The sequence below is a fragment of the Geotrypetes seraphini genome, chromosome 1, assembly GCF_902459505.1.
Source record: "Geotrypetes seraphini chromosome 1, aGeoSer1.1, whole genome shotgun sequence".
Classification (NCBI taxonomy): domain Eukaryota; kingdom Metazoa; phylum Chordata; class Amphibia; order Gymnophiona; family Dermophiidae; genus Geotrypetes; species Geotrypetes seraphini.
In genome coordinates, this window is record NC_047084.1 from 196,139,107 (window position 1) to 196,161,523 (window position 22,417).

General features: G+C 40.8%; 1 protein-coding gene across 2 annotated transcripts in view; it reads right to left on the minus strand.

Annotated features, from left to right (window-relative positions):
• Window positions 1-1,796: 1,796 nt before the first annotated feature.
• Window positions 1,797-22,417, minus strand: part of CFAP97 (cilia and flagella associated protein 97) — a 163,427-nt gene continuing 142,806 nt past the window's right edge. For both annotated transcript variants that reach the window (XM_033943478.1, XM_033943471.1), the window contains one exon: window positions 1,797-2,870. In XM_033943478.1, coding sequence (XP_033799369.1) covers window positions 2,790-2,870 — 81 coding nt within the window. In that variant the 3' untranslated portion in view covers window positions 1,797-2,789. The remainder of the gene's footprint in view (window positions 2,871-22,417) is intronic.

Consider the following 22,417-nt stretch of genomic DNA (forward strand, 5'->3'; position numbering starts at 1 on the left):
GGTCTGACCCAGCAGCAGCAATTCTTATATTCTTAAGATAAAAATAAAACATTAAAGAGGGTGGCCGGTGGTTGGAAGCCAATGATTAAAACTAAGAGCGACTAAAAAGTCAGAAATTAACACCTATTTGTGTAGACACTCTAAGTCTGAGGCTATTTTTCCACCTAATATAAAAGTAAAAGATAAGAGAGATGGATAAGATAGTCCATGGGTGGGTATTATAATATTATTTCTCAATGGAAGAGTAGTAATACAAAATAGTTTATAGTGGTTAATCCATTGTGAATGAATTAGACTAGTGGTGCATTAGTGCAATTGTTAGCCAGAAAAAGTAACTTAAGTGACATCACAAACTCCACTTTTACAAACAAAGGGCTAGATGCACTAAATATAGCAACTCAATCACTGTTGGCCGATTCTCCAGAAGCGATCGATGCACTATCAAGTTTACATGCAAATGATTTGCACGGAGGTGCCCTGATTGGTTTGAACAATTGGCTTGTTTAAAGACTCAAACATTTATGTGCCTCAAATTTTACAAAACACCTCATATTTTGTTTTTAACAACTGTATACTTTTAAAATGAAAAACATAGCTAAATTGTAATTAACATTGCAAATATTTTTCAGGTTTACCAAATATGGATCAGTAGTAATTTGCAAACATCTTGAGGAAAAGACAATTGCAAATCTAAGTTTCTGAAAACATCTCCATTGCATAATTTGGTACTTTTCCTCTCAAGCTGAGCTGATCAACCAGGAAACAAGTTACATTTCTCCCATCATAAAAAAAGGCTTGGAAATAAAATAAAAAGATATATGTAAACTGACCAGAGGCAAAAATATTTTTAACACAGTTACAAAACCCCCCAATATTTAAAACCCAAGAACACACCAATCACTATAGCCACTAAATGCTCAGACACTCACTCATAGGAATTCTATGAGCACTAGAGCAGCATCAGAGCATTTAGTGTTCTGGGCTGCAGTAGAAACCTCTACTATGGCTTAGTAAAGGGGAGGGGGGTATATGAAATACCGGTAAAACTGTTGGGAGAAAATATCTATATAGTTTTTATGTTTAATAAAAATAAATTGTCAGACAGGTATTTTACAATATTTTTAGTAACATCTTATGGTACATTAGATTCTCCCACCCTCATTCTTGTCTAGCATCTTTCTTTTCTTTTCTCTTCCCTCTCCCCTCCTAATAACATCTTATGGTACATTAGATTCTCCCACCCTCATTCTTGTCTAGCATCTTTCTTTTCTTTTCTCTTCCCTCTCTCCTCCTGTCTAGAATTCCCCCTCAAAACTCCTTCCCTCCTGTTATTGCCACTGTTGCCTGGTCTGACATCCAAATTTTAAATTCCATCTCTCCTGCTGCTGCTGCCATCACTGTATCTCCAGACTCATGGCTGCAAAGAACTAGTAATGAGCACAACTGGAGACTTTGGACTCATTGTCAAGATTTGTGACAGAACATTACACTCATATGTACTTAAATGATCTGCTATATCTCATCTTTTCTGAAATATACTTTCTGTTATTTGGGGAGTGGAGGGGAGGGGGCAGGAGCTATAATGGTAATGGCAGCAAGAGGAAATTGGCAAGGGCCCTTGTGCTCCAAATTGTTTTGATGTCCCTCACTCACACTGCTTCCAAGAGCCCTGTTTACCAGCCCTTTAATACTACTGCTACAGCTACAACATAAGCCACTCAAAGACAAATTTCCAACAATATTCATGGACTGGATTAGGGAACCCTGAAGGCTGTATTTCTGAAATCCTTTCTATATAGTTTATTTCAAATATCTTTTATTGATCAGACAGAGCAAAACATGCAGCAGAACAGAACAGTACATCTATATAGTTTAAAAGTTGTTAATACCACAATTTCTTCAAGCTGCTCTCCTGATCTCCAAAGTGCGTCAGCATTGGATTAAACTCATTCACACTGACTCAGGAATCGATATCGCACAATATGATCCATAATGAACCTGTTTCTTGTAAAATACAGTTACAATGCAATTACAGGGGATATGCTAAAAATAATTCCATTTATAATAAAAATTAAACTGGAAATTGATACAGGATGGATTTTATACTTTGGGCTTTAGAAACTGAACAATATAGGGTGAAACAGAATTCTTTCTCAATTCATAACGGAAAATCTAGTAATAGAGAACACATATCCACTTTCAGTAAACAAGCAAGCATGAACAGTAATATAATATGCCTTTTTATTGAGGAGAGCAATAGTTACTTAAAAAAAGACATAGGGCTAAATTCAAACTTTTTGACTGTACATGTCAGGTTCTGTGTATGACATGACCCAGATGTTGCTTCCCAGCGCTTTATTTATGATAAAAATCCTGAACTGGCCAATTCAAATAGACAAGGGCTGTATCTGTGAATAATATCCTAATTAACTTAAAAAGTGTGAACAAAGCCCAAAGTCTTAGAAAGCTAAACTAAGAACATGTGTATGTTGAGTATGATGGGAAACAGTTGTATATATTTTCCCCAGTATATTATATATGTAGCCATATTATGTAAATATACAAACTGGGACAAAATACTGATTGAAATGAAAATGGTACAACACAATGTACTTAAATCACTGAAATACAGAAGATTAAAATGCTGGTACAGCAATAAAGGTCACAAGAAGCAACAAAAAGCAAGTCGGTAGAAACCTAGAAAAACAGGTTACCAAAAACCCTTTAAATAAAGAAAGGAAGTGGATTTCACATCCATGCTGCTCGGACATTTGTGGATTTCTTAGATGTTAGTGCTGTTGTACTGGATGAATTAGAACATGGTCTTTCAATTCTGCGCATGCTTGCACTTGATGCTCTTTTATGTATACCTTTAAAAAATTTTAAAAAGAGAATAAACAACAAATTCAAAATGACAATTGTGGTACATTTTTTTAAGCTGAATAGCTAAGGTTCTTAAGATTAACATTTACTATATAATCTTGAGCAAAATATTGTGTTTATCATATTCATCCCTGAAATAAGAGTCAAAACAAAAGGCAGGTGAAACCTTTGTACTAAAAATTAACTCAGACACCAGTGACTAATTTTCCGGATCTGTGTTCCCATCATCAAGACAGTGAAGACAGCAAAATTACTTACCTGTAGTAGGTGTTCTCTGAGGATATCAGGCATGTGTTCTCACATCTGGGTCATGTAATACTAGCTGACTGAACAATTTAGCGCGGGGAGCATGAGCTGTATGGCATAAGGGGGACTTTACTTGAGAAAGCCCGATTAAGGCGAAACATAGTTTCTATGTCGGAGCCCTGTCCCTACCCGCGTAGACTGAGATGAGTATGACTATTTATACTACATGAGTTAATAAAGAAAATTGCACTATCAATCTCAGCGTGTCACTCGTCTGTATGGAAGAAAGTTTGTTTTCATGCAGCCGATACTAATGAGGTTTATAAACTTTAGAAAGTATCCATGAAGATATACCTTTAGAGACCATATATACTAATAATATTTATTGAAACACTGGGTCTCTTGACATACTATTTGGAGTTATTTGGCCTGTAATACACGGAATCTGGCATGGACAGTTAAAAAGTATACTATCACTTTAAGACCACCCATACCGCACAAGTGCTGGTGCCTTCCTGCCCAACGTCGGCTCGCAGGATCTTCAGTTCAGTAAGATAGCTAAGAAGCCAACTAAGGGAGGTGGAAGGTTATGCCTGTTGTCCTTGGCGTTACTCGAGAAGGTTCAGAGGAGAGCGACACGTCTGATAAAAGGGATGGAAAACCTTTCATACGCTGAGAGACTGGAGAAACTGTGTCTCTTTTCCCTGGAGAAGAGGAGACTTAGAGGGGATATGATAGAGACTTACAAGATCATGAAGGGCATAGAGAGAGTAGAGAGGGACAGATTCTTCAGACTTTCAAATAATAAAAGAACAAGAGGGCATTCGGAAAAACTGAAAGGGGACAGATTCAAAACAAATGCTAGGAAGTTCTTCTTTACCCAACGTGTGGTGGACACCTGGAATGCGCTTCCAGAGGACGTAGTAGGGCAGAGTACGGTACTGGGGTTCAAGAAAGGATTGGACAATTTCCTGCTGGAAAAGGGAATAGAAGGGTATAGATAGAAGGGTCTGGATAAAAGATTACTGTGCAGGTCCTGGACCTGTTGGGCCGCCGCGTGAGTGGGCTGCTGGGTGCGATGGACCTCAGGTCTGACCCAGCGGAGGCATTGCTTTTGTTCTTATGCTCTTATCATATTCTCACATTTGAGACCCCCAAGTTACCAGGAGCATGCCAAAAGAGTAGGAAGGAAGTTGGCATTTAAGCAGAGAATACATTTTTTAGAACTGCTTGGTCAAACCTACTATCCCATGAATTAGGTGGGTGCTTTACAGAGGTCTTCAATAGGAATGGAAGGAAGATTGGTTACTGAAGTCGCCATTGCTCGAACTTTATGTGCAGTGACATGGCCTTCAAGCACCAGCCCAGCCTGAATATATGCAGAGATACAGTCCATCAGCTATGTGGAGAAAGCATTTCTCTTGATGAAAGGAGCTCCAAATCTGTTAAGGATGAACAACAGGAAAAGTTAAGTAGTACAGAAGTTCTGCAAGTTTGGTCCAATTCAAGTAGTAAGCAAGAGCAAGATTATAGTCCGGAATGCTGCTTCACCAGGATGTAGTCTTAGAAAGAAGACAGACAGAACTATACACTGGTTTAGATGAAATTCAGAGATCTTCTGGAAGACCTTCGGATATATGCTGATAACTACCCTGTCATGGTAGAATGATGTATAGAGTGTATCCAATACTAGTGCTTGAAATTCACTGACCTGACTTGGAGACATGAGGGCTATGAGGAAGCCTACGCTCCAAGTCAGATGCATGAGGGAAGAGGTCGTAAGAGGGAAGACTTCATGAGAGTGGATAGCAAAACACTGAGGTCCCAAAGCAATGGGAGAAGGCATGCTATAGTAGAGGCCCTTCATGAATCTAGAAACTAAGGAGTGTACAAATAATGGTTTCTTGTCCAATGGCAATTGAAAAGCACTAACAGAGCTGAGATGAACTTGGACTGAAGTAGTCTTGAAGCCAGAATTGGAAAGGTATAGGAGATAGTCTACAACCAATGGAAGGGGAAAAGTGATTGGGTCTAGCATGTGGAGATTATAAAATACTAAATATCAAAATACAGCCCTATAAAAACTATAAAAGATAGTAATTACACAATACAAGTTGATTAAACTAAAATAAATAAAAATAGTCTGTAGAATTGTTTAAACGAATGATCATAAGATAGTAGAAACTGACTACGATAACAAATTTAAGAATAAAATCAGAGGGGGGCGTGGCTTGACCATCATGTCAACCAGACGCGCTGACTGAGTGCTCTCTGAGACGGCAGGCTATAAATATACTATAACATCTCTACACAGCTCTAAAAAACATCACTTGCATATCTTGAGCTACTATACTATCCAGATATGTCACTTTCAAAGAGCTGCAAGGGAGAATAATCAACTACTGCGACCCTAAGTGGAAAGCGGCCTAAGCATGAGGTACCATCGCCGGAAAAACAACTGCTGAAAACGGTAGACTCGCAGCTTGAACTATTATTCACGGAAATGCGGGCCTTCAAAAACATCATGACCAAACAAGTAGAGGAGTCACAGCTGATCCAGGTAGAGATCGAAGCCCTGAATTCACAATTCACAGATGCTAGACACAGACTTGACGCACTTGAAAGTTTTCAAGTTGCACATGCTCAAAATGTCTCCCTCATCCCCAAACACGACCGGGACATAATCGCACTAAAATCAGATCTGGAAGACCTTGCCAACAGAAGTCATCGGAACAATGCTCAAATTCTCGGTATTCCTGAATCAGCTGAGGGATCAAACACACTGTCTTTCTTAACAGAGCTTCTCCCTACATTACTAGGAATTAAATTTGACATGCCGCTGGAACTGGAGAGGGCACACCGAGTTCCATTGAGAATCAATCCAGCTCAGAAAGCACCCCGTCCTATAGTGGCCAAAGTACTGAGATACCAACAAGTGCTACAGATTCTAACTGCAGGAAAGGAAAAGAAACAGATTCTTTATCAGGGTAGGAAAATCCTCCTGGTTCCTGACCTGGCAAAATCGATGGCAGCCCTCAGAAAAGTATTTCTACAACAGAGGCAAGATCTGAAGGATATTGGAGCCAGATTTGGTCTATTATATCCGGCCAAAATGTTGATCACGCATAACAATAAAACCATCACGTATTTGGATCCAGCGGAACTCCAGCAATATATTGATTCCATCAAGATGCAATAACTTTGACCTGCTGATATACATATTATGTGTTATATCCTTTGATGTGTAGGAATTACAATCTTGTCTTTCTCTGATTTATCCCTGCTGCTCTTTGGAGGCATTGTTAGGTGCCATGGTTGTCCTATGAAAGTTTCAACCCACCCAGTTTTTTTCTTCACTTGTTTAATGTCCTCTCTCTGGCACTGTTTGCCTTTAATAGAGATTATATTTTGGTTTATCTGTCAGTTCCAAAAGCCTATACTATCACCATATCAGATGCCTTATACTAGTTCCTATATTGATCATTTGAGTTCTATTACATTGTATACTAATCTTTATGACTAATTTGCATATTCTCTCCTTTAATGTCAATGGTCTCAATCACTACATCAAACGTAAAAAGGTAACCAATTATTTACGCTCTCTCAATCCTGATATTATTATGTTCCAGGAGACACATCTCTCACACGCTGATAGTGCAAAAACAGTAATTAAAGGATATGCTGCTCCATATTTTTCACCTGCACTAAGGAAAAAAAACCGAGTTTCTATATATAGTAACATAGTAGATGACGGCAGATAAAGACCCGAATGGTCCATCCAGTCTGCCCAACCTGATTCAATTTAAAATTATTATTATTATTTTTTTCTTCTTAGCTATTTCTGGGCAAGAATTCAAAGCTTTACCCGGTACTGTGCTTGGGTTCCAACTGCCGAAATCTCTGTTAAGACTTACTCCAGCCCATCTACACCCTCCCAGCCATCGAAGCCCTCCCCTGCCCATCCTCCACCAAACGGCCATACACAGACACAGACCGTGCAAGTCTGCCCAGTAACTGGCCTAGTTCAATATTTAATATTATTTTCTGATTCTAGATCCTCTGTGTTCATCCCACACTTCTTTGAACTCAGTCACAGTTTTACTCTCCACCACCTCTCTCGGGAGCGCATTCCAGGCATCCACCACCCTCTCCGTAAAGTAGAACTTCCTAACATTGCCTTTGAATCTACCACCCCTCAACCTCAAATTATGTCCTCTGGTTTTACCATTTTCCTTTCTCTGGAAAAGATTTTGTTCTATGTTAATACCCTTCAAGTATTTGAACGTCTGAATCATATCTCCCCTGACCCTCCTTTTCCTCTAGGGTATACATATTCAGGGCTTCCAGTCTCTCCTCTGAACTGCCTCAAGTCTTCTTATGTCCTTCGCCAGATACGGTCTCCAAAACTGAACACAATACTCCAAGTGGGGCCTCACCAATGACCTGTACAGGGGCATCAACACCTTAAAATATCTCTTCCAGTCATTCTATGGGCTAGTGAAACTGATTTGGAGGGAAGGTGGTGTCTCTTATATATTACTCCTCACAAAAAACCTATTCTACTACTAAATGTGTATGCCCCAGTTTCAGATACTCCTGAATTTTATCGTTCCCTACAGAATCCTCTGTTGAAGTAGTCCGATTGCTCCAATTATAATAGGTGGTGATCACAATCAACCTTTGGATCTTCTCTTAGATAGAACATCCACCTGCCGCCCAGCTAAATCTAAGACCTTAGAAGAAATAAAAAAATCTCATGGTGAATTACAATCTAATTCACAGGTGTCAAAGTCGGTCCTCGAGGGCCAGAATCCAGTCGGGTTTTCAGGATTTCCCCAATGAATCTGCATGAGATCTATTTGCATGCACTGCTTTCAATGCATATTCATTGGGGAAATCCAGAAAACCCGACTGGATTCCGGCCCTCGAGGAGGGACTTTGACACCCCTGATCTAATTGATCCTGGAGAACCATAAAACCCACAGATCGTGAATATACCCACTTCTCTGCTCCTCATAACACCTATGCCAGATTAGATTATTTTTTTAATTTCCTCATACCTTTCTTCAGACATTTACAAAGCTATTAACCACTCCATTATTATTTCAGATCATGCACCAATTTCACTGTTCTCTGTTTGTACCATTTTTTTTCTCTGCCACCTATTTTCTCTGATTGTACCATTGTACCATTTTCGCTGATTGTCCAGCCCTTCTTCGTTGTAAACCGCCTCGAACTACTATGGCTTTGGCGGTATAAAAGAAATAAAATTATTATTAAAATTATTAAATTATTATTATTATTTCTTTCACTCTCTACGCTACCTCACACAAAACATAATTGGAGATTATGTTATTGGAGATTGTCTGCTATCTGATGAATCCATGATTAATAAATTACGTACCTTTACAGAAGAATTTTTCCTTATGAATGCTGATCCCTCTATGTCACCAGCTACAATTTGTGAATCTTACAAAGCTACTTTAAGGGGAGAAGTAATAAGTTTGATGGCTTGGCAACACAGACAATCTAATGTACAATTAAAAACTCTTGAAACAGATATTTCATATCTTGAAACTCAATTTTTCTCCGATCCCACTGACATGACACTATATACACAACTTATTAAGAAGAAATATGAATATAATTTCATCGCATCTGCACTAGCTAACAAAGATGTCTTTATTCTAAAATCTGGACATTACATTGGAGGTAATAAGATGGGTTGATCTCTAGCTCAATACTTGAAAAGGGAAAAAAGAGAAGCATCATATCTCTTCTATAATCAACTCCCATAATCAATCTCTAACTGACCCTATAGGAATTAGTTCTGAGTTTGAAAACTTTTATTCTAAACTAGTTTTATAGCCCATTACATTAATGGGTGCTAGAATATATATGTGTGTGTGTGTGTGTGTGGTTTTATTTCTTTTTCTCTCTTTAGCCAGGTGCTAGAATAGATGTGTGTGTCTTTCTTTCTTTCTCTCTCTCCTTGGCCGCTTTCTGTCTCTCTCTTTACTCGGCTGTCCACCATCATCCCTTGCCTGTTCCACCTGTCCAGCAGTAGGCCTTCTCCCTTCCTTTTACCTCCCCCTTCCAGCAACACTCCTTACCTGCTCCCCAGTCCTTCTTCCCTGCTCCCCCTGTCCAGCAGCACTTATTCCCTGCTCCCCAGTCCCTCTTCCCTGCTCCCCCTGTCCAGCAGCACTCCTTACTTTCTCCCCCTGACCCTCTTCCCTGCTCCCCCTGTCCTTCTTCCCTGCTCCCCCTGTCCAGCAGCAATTCTTCCCTGCTCCCCAATCCCTCTTCCCTGCTCCCCCTGTCCAGCAGCAATTCTTACCTGCTCCTCTGTTCCTCTTCCCTGCTCCCCCTGTCCAGCAGCACTCCTTACTTTCTCCCCCTGACCCTCTTACCTGCTCCCCCTGTCCAGCAGCACTCCTTACTTTCTCCCCCTGTCCTTCTTCCCTGCTCCCCCTGTCCAGCAACAATTCTTCCCTGCTCCCCAGTCCCTCTTCCCTGCTCCCCCTGTCCAGCAGCACTTCTTACCTGCTCCCCAGTCCCTCTTCCCTGCTCAGCAGCACTTCTTACCTGCTCCTCTGTTCCTCTTCCCTGCTCCCCCTGTCCAGCAGCACTCCTTACTTTCTCCCCCTGTCCTTCTTCCCTGCTCCCCCTGTCCAGCAACAATTCTTCCCTGCTCCCCAGTCCCTCTTCCTTGCTCCTCCTATCCAGCAGCACTTCTTACCTGCTCCCCAGTCCCTCTTCCCTGCTCAGCAGCACTTCTTACCTGCTCCTCTTTTCCTCTTCCCTGCTCCCCCTGTCCAGCAGCACTCCTTACTTTCTCCCCCTGACCCTCTTACCTGCTTCCCCTGTCCAGCATGCGGCTCCTCTTCTTTAAAACAACTTACCGGCTGTAAGGAATCTCGCAGGCCACTCTGAGGCACGGTGACTTTTCGTGTGCAGCACTCTCCACACACTGCTTCGGGGCCGTGTACTGCCCTGATTTACTCTGGGACGTCTCTGATGACATCATCAGAGACGCGGCAGAGCAAATCAGGGCAGTAGAAGGCCCCGAAGCAGCTGTGGAGAGTGCTGCACACGCTGCTTGAATCGCTTCCCTTCCCGCCCCTTGAGGTGCACCGCAGCTCCTCTCGATCCCCGCCAGCGTCGGAAGCCTTCTCCGATGCTGGTGCGGCTCGTGAGAGGAGCCGACAGGAAAGCAGGATGTCCAGCGCTGGGGTCCAGTGTTTCTGCTGTGGAGGCGATCGTTGGCTGGCTGCGGTCCTGCACTTGTGACGCGTGCATTAAGCTGGCATGCGCATTAAGCTGGCACAGCACGACAGAACAGGGATCAGGGAACACGTTTTGCAATTGCGCATGTGCGGCTACCATTTTATTATTATAGATTATTCCAGTCTGAATCAGACTCATCTAAAGAAGAGATAATAGAATATTTAAATACCCATCTCAAACTAGAATTAGAAATGCCGATCACCATCCAAGAAATTCAATCCACTATTGCAACACTTGCTTCTAATAAATCTCCTGGGCCAGATGGCATTACCAGTGAGTTTTATAAAACTTTCTCTTTACAATTAAGCTCCCATTTGCTACACTGTTTTAATTTTATACATTCACATCCTGAGCTGCAACGCAATTTCACAGAAGCCAATATAATAATATTCCCTAAACCAGACAGAGATCCTACACAAATAGATAATTATAGACCGATATCTTTACTTAATTCTGATTATAAGATACTTGCAAAAATTCTTGCCAAGAGAATCAACAAGGTGGTTCAACTACTAATATCCCCTGATCAAGTGGGTTTTATTAAACAACGATACATAGGAGATAATCTTAGAATATTTCAGAATGTTACTGGACTTGCCAAGACAATTGCAGAACCTGTGGGAGAACTCGCAATTGATGCTGAAAAAGCTTTTGATCGAGTCAAATGGTGGTTTCTGCTGCAGGTTCTGAGATGGTATAATTTTGGCGAGGACTTCGTTGCTTGGATACACGCACTATATTGGAAACCGTCCTCCAGAATTTTGATAAATAATTTTCTTACAAATCCAATTCTTTTAAAAAGAGGAACAAGAAAGGGGTGCCCTCTCTCACCTCTTCTATTTAATCTCTCTTTAGAACTCTTCTTATCAGCCATTAGACAAACCAATGCCATACAGGGCGTACCCTCTGCATTTGGTGAACTTAAGATTACAGCATATGCAGATGACATTATGCTCTTCCTTAAAAATCTGCAATCGTCTCTTTCCACCTTCATCCCCCTAACTGAATTATACTCCTCACATTCAGGTTATAAAGTTAACTGGGGAAAATCGGTTATCTTTCCTCTCAATGATCTTGCTTCTAGTTCTGACATTCAAGATTTTCAATTTTCTTGGTCTACCTCGCCGATAAAATATGTGGGTACATATTTACATAAAGACTACGAGGTCATCATGGAGACAAATATTACCAAATTAAAAGAACTAATTAATCAAACACTTTCCAATTGGTCACCCCTATATATTACATGGTGGGGTTGCATTTCAGCAATCAAAATGGCTTTAGCTCCTCAAATCATATTTAAACTTACCATGCTCCCTAGTTTATGCAAACCAACGTTATACCGTTGGATAGATAAAAAATTATCTACTTTTATTTGGCAACATAAGAAACCAAAAATAGCCCTTTGCAAATTAAAAGCGTCAAGATTCCATAGAGGAAGGAGGTTAACTTGCCTGATTTTTACAAATATCATCTGGTCTCTCTTGCTAAATATGGATCCTACTGGGTAACATATAAAACATCTGATGATCCCTTGTACGCACCCTCTTGGCTTAAATTAGAAACTTCATTAAGTAATCCAATACCACTAAATGCTTTTCCTTCCATGCCTACACACCTTAAACATTTCACTCTTTTCACAGCAACTTTAACTGCTCTCAGAGCTTTAGATCGAGTTGAAGTCAACTCCATCTTCTCTCATAGAGATATGACACTCTGGAATAACCATACACTCAAAAATAACAAAAGATGTTTAAACTGGAAGAAATGGAGAGATGCAGGTGTCTGGCAGGTACAATCTCTATTTAATGGATCGGAACTTTTATCCTTTCCTAATTTCTGTGCAAAATTTCCAACACCATCGATCAAACGACAACAATGGTCAATTCTTATTTCACTCCTCTCTGATTTCAAATTTACTGAGACTTTATGTCTTTGAAAATGGAGCAATTTGACTATCTCCATATGGAAAGCAATTTTGTTTTATTATAAACTATTAAGAGATGCTTGTTATATCCCTTCCTCAGATATTGCGACTAAATGATCCAAATATCTCAATAGACATCTGACAGATAAAGAATGGTGTCAATTATGGTCCAAAATTAACAGACCCTTGTTATCAGCTAGCCTGTCTCAATCACAATTATTTTTAATGTGGCGAGCAATTTGGACCCCTTGTAAAAAGAAAAAAGCGAAATTAACTCCTGATGATCTATGTTGGCATTGTATGAAATCTCAAGGAATGCTATCACATATGCTCTTTTCTCGCCCCAAGATCCAACCGTTTTGGATTCAGATTTGGTCCTTTATATGCAATATCTCGAACTGTACTGCAGATCTATCCTTTGATATTATTATAATGCGCTCTTTATATCCGTGCTTTAGATTTTGTACCTGTGAGCACAAATTAATTGATATTATGATATAGGTTAGTATTCAACAAATTCTTCAACACTGGAAATCGGCATCATTGTTGAATTTCACCTTTTGGTGGAATTCACTCTGCTTATACAAACATTTTGAACAACATGCTGTGGAAAAACTACAACTTCAACAGAAGACGTCCATACAGACTCTTTGGTCTCCCATTGACATATATTTGCATCCATATGAGTAATTCAATATACAATGAAACATTTGATCGATTGCCTGATATGTATATATAAGGTACTCTTGACTTTTGTGAACTGTGATGGTTATTGAATGTTTTTTCTTCCTTGTGCTAAGTTCCAATAAAAAGATTTGAACTTAAAAAAAAAGAATAAAATCAATATTGTGTTTTTGTATTGTTTAAATAGATAAGTTTTAAAAGATCTTTCCAAATTAGATAATAGGTAAGAGAAGGGAAAATGAGAGCATTCAAACATGAATTCATTACTCCTGCTTGGAATGCCAAGGTCCTATCCAAAAATTTTTTATAACGGCATGTTTTTACTGAAGGAAAATAAAACCAACCGGATCTGCGAATGTTTTTCTTAATAGTAGGAAATCTAAAATGGGAAGAAAGATAAGATGGTGCTAAAAACTTTAAAACAAATGCAACCAAATTTCAATAACACTCTGGCCTCAAACGGCAACCAGTGGAGCTTTTGATAATATAAACTAATATGATCGTGTTTTTTCAAATTAAAAATCAAACAAATTGCTGTATTTTGTATTATTCTTTAATCGGCTGATTGTTTTTTTGTATGAGCCTATTACAGTAATCCAATATTGAAAGAACTGACAATTGAACCAAAATTTTAAATGATATAAAATCAAAATACTTTCTAATAATAAGCAACTTCCAAAGAACAATGAAGCATCTTTTAACCAATAAATCTGTATGGGCCTTGAATGATAAAGAGCGGTCTAATGTAACACCTAACATTTTTAAGATGGGAACTATCGGATAATTTTGACCATTTAAAAAGAGCATTGTTTCAGTAAGTTTTTCATTAGGGCTAGTAAGGAAGACTTTTTATTTACCCGGGTTAAGTTTCAATTGAAATGTAGAAGTCCAGTTTTCCACTTGTATATGAATGAAAGCAATTTGATTCTACACTTCTGTTGTGAAAGCAGTTAAAGGAATAAGTATTGTAATATCATCTGCGTAAATATAGAATTTTACTTGTAAACTATGTAATGGTGCTAGATAAACATTGAATAGAGTTGGTGAGAGTGGTGAACCCTGAGGGACACCACTTTCATTTACCCACCTAGTGGAATACTGTCCAGCACTAACTACCTGGACAGTTCAGGAGAGCAAACCCCCGATAGCCGGTTCATTAGACTATGGGTAACACTATTGAACCAATTATCACTGCCCCCTTCTTTAGCCACAATAAATTCCAACAATTGTTTCAGTTTAAAGAAAATTTTTCTCCTCTAATGAGATACAGCATTTAGCAGGAAATCTCAAAACAAAAGATGCGCCCAAAGCCAGGACTCTTGGTCTATAAACCAAGTCTTTTCTTCTCTTCTGTGTTGCTTGAGATATATCAGGAAACACTCAAATTACTGAACCGAAATAAGTATCATTCGTATGTCTATAGTAAGTTCAGAGAATTAAATCTCTATCGAACTCCAAGGCAAATGTCACTTTAAGAGTAGATCTTTCAGTTATCACTTCCAGTGAGTTCTCCAAAAAGTTTGTCAAATTCATTCCACCTTTTTCAGTTCCCACTACTCCTGTAGGGGTAGAACTATCCCAAGGAAATATAGTGGGCTCTAATATGGTAAACTTTCTGTTCGTATTGACAAGGTCTCTTTCAGACATTTCCGAACCATTTCCACCGCTGGAATTATTGGAGACTTAGAAAAATTCAGCAACCTCAGATTATTCCTTCTCTGCTTATTTTCCATATACTCTAGTTTTCTCTGGATAGAAGATCTTTCCTTAATCTCTAGTTCTAGAGTTTTCATTAGATTAATCTGTTCTTCATGTCTCTTTATTTACTCACTTTGTTCTTTCAACAATATCTCGTGAACATTAACCTGGGAGCTAATAGATGCACAATCAAAACGTACAATTGAAACTGTCTCCAAAATGATCGTTATTAATCACAGAAGATGAAATCTCACCAGCCTCTGTGTTAGGTGCCGTTGACTGGGCTTCAGGGGGGGTCTTCTCCTCTCCTTGGGCAATCACCAGTTGTACCTCTCCTTGGGCAAACTGAATTGCATTCCTCTCCACAGGACTTTCTCTCCCAGGTTGGAGAGGAGCCTGCCCCTGAATTGGGATAAGGGAAGCCAGATCGAAATTAAGGTTTGTTGAAAGGTTTGGCGTTCCTCCTGAAGTCAGAGGTGTCTCCTTCAGATGATGCATCATTCCCATATACAACGTCGTCTGGACAAGATTTCAGGAGCTCCTAGCCGCCGGAGGATTTGGCTGGGAAGCTCCCTTCCTCTTCCCCATTTCAAATGTAGTTGAAAAGCAAACTGCTGAAGAAAATCTGCTGCTCAGGCTGCACGCAGTCATCCGGGACCGAGAAAATGCAAACGGGTAAAACACAGCTGACCTCAGGTAAGGGAAAGATGGTTAAAAAGCAAAGTGTTGGTGGGGAACTGCACGTCAAAAGTCTGTCCTTGATGCCATTTTGGATCTAAAAATAGGACCAGTGATTTATAACATATTAACAAAGAATATAGAAATGGGAATGAGTGAAGTGAGCAAATTTGCAGATTACACAAAACTATTCATAGTTGTTAGAAATGCATGCAGACTGTGAGAAACTGATGTCAAGTTCCACATTAGGGGTCACCATAGAGGAAAAGGATTTAGGTTTCATCATGGATAGAAGTATTAGGAAAGAAATAGAAACAAATCTAAGAATATTATTAATGCCTTTTTATCTCTTCATGATGCAACCACAAACACTAAGGGGCCCATATTAAAAAAAAAAGCACAGACGTCCAAAAAGAATCCTAAATCAGAACCTGGACATCCTAATCGTCAGGACGTCCAAGTGCCAATAATCAAAATCGTCTTTCTGTATGTCTAGCGAGATGCTCCAGCCTCTGTATGTTCAAAGCACAAGATGGAGGCGTGTTATGGGCGAGCTTTGGATTATCTCAAGGGTGGGGTAGACATGGACGTCTTACAGCGATAATTAAACATTTTGCTAGACATCTTTGACAGAGCTTATATGTTAGGAACTAGATCTGAAGCGGCTAGGGCTCTTCAACTTGGAGAAAAGACGGCTAAGAAGAAATATAATAGAGGTCTATAAATACTGAGTGGAACAGATAGATGTGAATCACTTGTTCATTCTTTCTAAAAATACAAAGACTAAGGAGCATGCAATAAAGCTACTAACAGTAAATTTAAAACAAATCAGAAAAGATATTTCTTCACTCAATGTGTAATTAAACTTTGGAATTCATTCCCATATTATTTTTCAAAAGAGATTTTCAATAGTTCAATCAAATGTCTCATTACTTTAACAAAATCTTGGATGGAGACAAATAATATACTGTATATGATTTTGATTAAAAACTGTTTTACTTATCTTACGCAAGTTTTACAAAGTCCCAAAGCCCTTTAAATCTCTATGGACTTTGGGGCAGTTAGCGCAGCAGCAGCCACTAGTGCAGCTTTGTAAAAAAAAAATGTTCCAACAGAAAAGGCTACACCAATGTGGGTAATCAAGGATCAAAAGGGGAACTCAGGGAGGATAAGGCCATAGCGGAGAGACTGAATAAATTATTTGCTTCAGTATGGAAGAATATGTACGAGATCTACCCAAACAGAGTCCTGCCATCCAGCTCCTCCACGGAGCTTTTTTTTCAAAGTTCCTGCACAGAAGCTTTTCTGGCTTCCTTCAGCTGCAATCGGCAGCGTTTTTCTTCTATTTTCGGGGCCAGCTCCTCCACGGAGCCCCACCGAAATCACCCCCCCTCCAGGACTGTTCCAAGAGAAGGACTCCTCCGACTGAGACTGCAGTCAGCAGTGCACAGAGTCCTGCCATCCGGCTCCTCCACGGAGCTTTTTTTCAAAGCTCCTGCACAGAAGCTTTTCAGGCTTCCCTCAGCTGCAATCAGCAGCGTTTTTTCTTCAACTTTCGGGGCCAGCTCCTCCACGGAGCTTTTCAAAGCTCCTGCACAGAGCTTTTTCTGTTATAAACTGCATCTGATATATTTCTGCATCTATAGCCTGCTAAAACAATGTACTGATTGCTTCTAATTTCATCCACCGCATGTACAACCTGCTACTACATATTTAACCTGCCACCGCATGTTACATGTTACCAAAACCTGTTTCCATTTGTTACAAGTATACCCGCATGTAAAACCAGCTACTTCATATTCAGCCTGCCACTGCATATATATCCTGTGCTACTCCATTACTGTTATTGCATGTATAGCCAACTACCACATGTCTAGTTCTGCCTCCACTTACTTAGTCTGCTCTGCCCATCACTACCTCATATATAACCTAGCGCCTCCTCAGTCTGCATCTTACTATCAGCACAAATCTCTCCCCCCTCCTGCCTGACAAGCTTTGCCCAAACCCTCTCTCACTCTCTCTCCTTGCTCCCACCATGAAGCCACCCTCTTGGCTCCTCCTTCTACTTCTCTGCTCTTTCACCAATACCTCTCACTGCAAAAAATCTCTCCCCTCCAACCTCCCCGACTCCACAATCTCAAACAACACCTGCCCAGGCCTCAGAATCCCCACACTAGTACGCACTAGAACTCACCATTTCAAAAAACACAGAGGAAGAAATCACGCCTCTTTAAAGCCTGTCCCTCCAGCCAACCTACCCAACCTCACCTCCGACTCTCTCACCCCTGTCCCCACACTCTACTGTAACGCCAGATCAGTCCACAATAAGACCCAAATAATAAAAGACCTACTCGGTGACTCCGATCCGGGTTTTGTGTGCATCACAGAATCATGGATCGAAAAAGATGATTCTTTCACACAAAACGAACTCTGCCCCCCTGGCTACTATGGCCTCTTCTCACCCAGAATCAACCGGAAAGGAGGAGGCCTAGCTCTGCTTTGCAAATCATTCTTCAATGTTCAGCTCCTTGAAAAGGGCAGCCATACCTCATTAGAATTCATATTAGCTTCTGTTAACGACGAACTCCACCCCTACCCACTAGGCATCCTGCTACTTTACCGCCCTCTTATCCCCTGGAATAAATGCTCAGAACTTGTTCTAGAGACTATAACAAGAGCCTTCCTAAAATTCCAGAGACTACTGATCATTGGAGATATTAACCTCCACCTAGACAATAACACCAGCAAGGACACAACTGAATTCAAAGACTTCCTCACCTCCCTAGGCTTCACCACTCCTTCGCCCACACCTACCCATGATAAAGGACATACACTAGACATCATCAGCTTCCTCGATCTGACTGAGCACAAAACCTCTGCCGAAGAGGCCCGCTGGGACCATGTCCCATGGTCTGATCACCTTCTAGGCTCTTTCTGCCTCCCCATATTCATGTCTCATCTAGGTATTCCACCCCGGCCCACAAAATCTATCACCTACCGCAAAAAAATCACGAGTGAACTGTTCTGGACCCAATTTCTTAATCAACTTCCCCCTTTTCCTAAACATGCTGATCCAGAGTCCAACTGGCATAATTGGGTTACCCTTTCCGGGACTATCTACCTCGCTCTTGCCCCTTTATCTACAAAACCTATCTCCCACTCCCACAAAGCTCCCTGGTACCTTCCATACCACAGGGAATTAAAACAGAAATGTCGAGCCCTGGAACGGAAATGGAAAAAAATCAAAATCCCCCTCAGACAGACAATCCTGGCGAGACAACATCAAGTTCTATAACACAGTACTAAAAAAAGCAAGGAAGACTTTCTATGGAGATAAAATCACCAGATCAAAAAATCAAAATAGTACTCTGTTCTACATTTGGCGAAACCTAACCTCAAAAACTGACTCCACCTCTCCCCTATCCCCCCATCTGCAAACGACTTAGCCAAATTCTTCAATGAAAAGATTTCCACCATAAGGAGCTCTTTCCCCCCAGTAGTCTCTTACAACTCTCTACCTTCCAATGTCTCAAATCCTATCCCGGCTGATAGATCCTGGATGACTTTTGAACCCGTATCTGAACCCCAGATCTCTAAACTCTGTCTCAGACTGAAATCCTGCAAATGCATCTTAGATCCTTTCCCCTCCCACCTTTATGAAAACATTCCTGCACAGGCCATCTCCTCCCTTACGAGACTTATTAACTCTGCTCTACTATCAGGCCTGTTCTCCACTAAAATGGGTCACATTGCCTTGTCACCTATTCTGAAAAAAGCCGATCTCGACCCCTCCTTACCGTCAAACTACCGCCCCATAGCAAATATCCCTCTACTTACCAAACTCCTAGAAACCATAGTTGCTAACCAGCTCTCTTCCTATCTCGAGAGATTCTCCATTCTCCATCCCTACCAATATGGCTTCAGACCCAGCTTCAGCACCGAATCCCTCCTAGTTTCCCTAATTTCAAAGGTGCAACAACTACATTCACTTAACAAATTCGCTACCACAATTTGATCTTTCTGCTGCTTTCGATGTCGTCCACCACGACATACTACTTTACCAACTTTCCGAGATCGGAAATGACTCCACCGTCCTAAAGTGGTTCTCAAACTTCTTACGCTCACGCTCCTACACCGTCAATACAAATGGCACCATGTCCACTCCTTGGACACCATCCTGCGGTGTCCCTCAGGGATCACCCCTTTCCCCTATTCTCTTTAACATCTACATGTCCTCCCTGAAACTCCTTCAACTATCCCCCCTTGAAACAATCTACACATACGCAGATGACATCCTTGTCCTCCTTGAGTCAGACCAGAACCTCACCAACCTCCACAAGAACATTACATCTTGCATAATGAGACTCCGCTCCTGGTCCTTCTCGGCACAGATGAAACTAACGAATCAAAAACAAAATTACTCTGGCTCGGCCCAAAATTCGAACACCTGCCCACCCTTTTTGCACTACCCACAGGCGATATACTGCAGCTTGAATTCTCATCCAAAGTCCTTGGCATCATTATCGATTCCTCTCTCTTCCTCAATGACCACTTTAATTCCTTGGCAAAATCTTGCTTTTTCAGCCTCCACATGCTGAGAAAAGTAAGATCCTACTTCAGCCAACAACATTTTGCTGTCCTTGTCCAATCCATCATCCTATCCAAACTAGATTACTGCAATGCCATCTACTTAAATCTATAAAAAAAAAAGTCTTCAAAGACTCCAATTAATCCAGAATACTGCAGCCAAATTGATCTTTTCAAAACACAAATCTGACCATGCCTCCCCACTCCTTGCCAAACTATACTGGCTCCCAATGATCTCCAGAATCCATTTCAAATGTTCCTGCCTGGCTTTTAAGATCATTCACGACATCCTTCCTCCCCTTATCCCACTATCTTTCAACTCCTCCAGTCCCAACTCTTCCAGAACCGCCCAAAGGTATAAACTAGTCTTCCCCTCTCTACGCGGCATTCACTATGCAGGCAAACTGGGAAAATCCCTTCTTTTCAAAATCACAGGACTTTGGAACGACCTCACCATCCCGTTGCGGAACCTGGGTTCCCTCCAATTATTCCGCAAACAACTGAAAACTTGGCTTTTTACCAAATTGTAACTCTATCCTCCCCCTTTTTCCTCCTCCCTTCTACACATAAGTTCCATGTAAACCTTTACCCTTCTCTACCTATTATTTAAGTTCTTGTAAACCGTGTCGAGCTCCATATTCATGGAGATGATGCGGTATATAAACTTAAGGTTTAGATTAGATTAGATTAGATGAACCAGAAATATTTTTCAAGAGTGATGATGCAGAGGAACTGAAAGAAATCTCAGTGAATCTGGAAGATTTACTAAGCCAAATCGACAAGTTAAAAAGTGATAAATCACCTGGACCGATTGGTACACATCACACGGTACTAAAAGAATTCAAACATGAGTGCTGAACTGTTGTTAGTGATCAGTAACCTGTCACTAAAATCGTCCATAGTACCTGAAGATTTGAGGGTGGCCAATGTTACGCTGATTATTAAAAAGGGTTCCAGGGGATATCCGGGAAATTACGGAACGGTAAGCCTATCTTCAGTGCTGGGCGAAATGGTGGAAACAATTATAAACAAAAACCAAAGAGAATGACCCCAAAGTATCCACAGAGAAGAAAATCCAGAAGAAACCAAAAGAAACTCTGTGGAGTGATGATGTTCCTTAAATGGACTTTATTTGAAAATTTCAAAGTTCCAAAGGCACATTAAAATCATCCACATAAAAGTAAAGTAATCCACATGAAAACCTTAAAGGACCTAGTCTGCTAGGGACGCAGAAACCAACACGGTCTGCGTTTCAACAAAAAGTCTTCTTCAGGGGTCCCTGAGGGTCATATAATGGTGAATACGTGGAGAAGCTAATGACAAACATGATTTAATGAGACAGAGTCAGCATGTGTTCAGCTGAGGGAGATCTTGCCTCACACCAATTTGCATGACTTCTTTGAAGGTGTGAATAAACATGACAAAGTTCCTCATGAGAGGCTCCTGAGAAAATTTAAGTGTCATGGGATAGTGGCAAAGTTCAATTGTGGATTAGGAATTGGTTATTGGATAGAAAACAAAGGGTAGGGTTAAATGGTCATTTTTCTCAATGGTGGAGAGTAAACAGTGGAGTGCCACAAAGCACAGTTACTTATCGTAACAGGTGTTATCCAGGGACAGCAGGCAGCTATTCTCACATGTGGGTGACGTCATCCGACGGAGCCCCGATGCGGACGCCTCACAAGCAGACTTGCTTGAAGAAACTAGAAATTTCGAGTCGCCCGCACCGCGCATGCACGAGTGCCTTCCCGCCCAGTGCACAGTTCAGATAGCTAGCAGAGAAGCCAAACCAGGGGAGGTGGGTGGGTTGTGAGAATAGCTGCCTGCTGTCCCTGGATAACACCTGTTACAGTAAGTAACTTTGCTTTATCTCAGGACAAGCAGGCAGGCTATTCTCACATGTGGGTGACCTCCAAGCTAACCAGAATGGGATGTTGGGAGTGTTGGCAATTTAGGAGAATAAATTTTGTAATACTGTTTGGCCAAACTGTTCATCCCGTCTGGAGAAAGTATCCAGACAATAGTGAGAAGTGAAGGTATGAACTGAGGACCAAGTAGCAGCCTTGCAAATTTCCTCAATAGGTGTAGATCTAAGGAAAGCTACTGAAGCTGCCATTGCTCTGACTTTATAGGCTGTGACTTTACTGTGAAGAGGTAATCCAGCCTGGGCATAGCAGAATGAGATACAAGCCACCATCCAGTTGGAGATGGTACGCTTAGAAATAGAATGTCCCAACTTATTTGGATCGAAGGAGACAAAAAGTTGAGGAGCAGATCTGTGTGGTTTGGTACGTTCCAAGTAGAAGGCCAAAGCACGTTTACAGTTCAGAGTATGAAGAGCTGATTCTCCAGAGTGAGAATGAGGCTTTGGAAAAAACACTGGAAGTACGATGGATTGGTTGAGTTGAAATTCTGAGACCACGT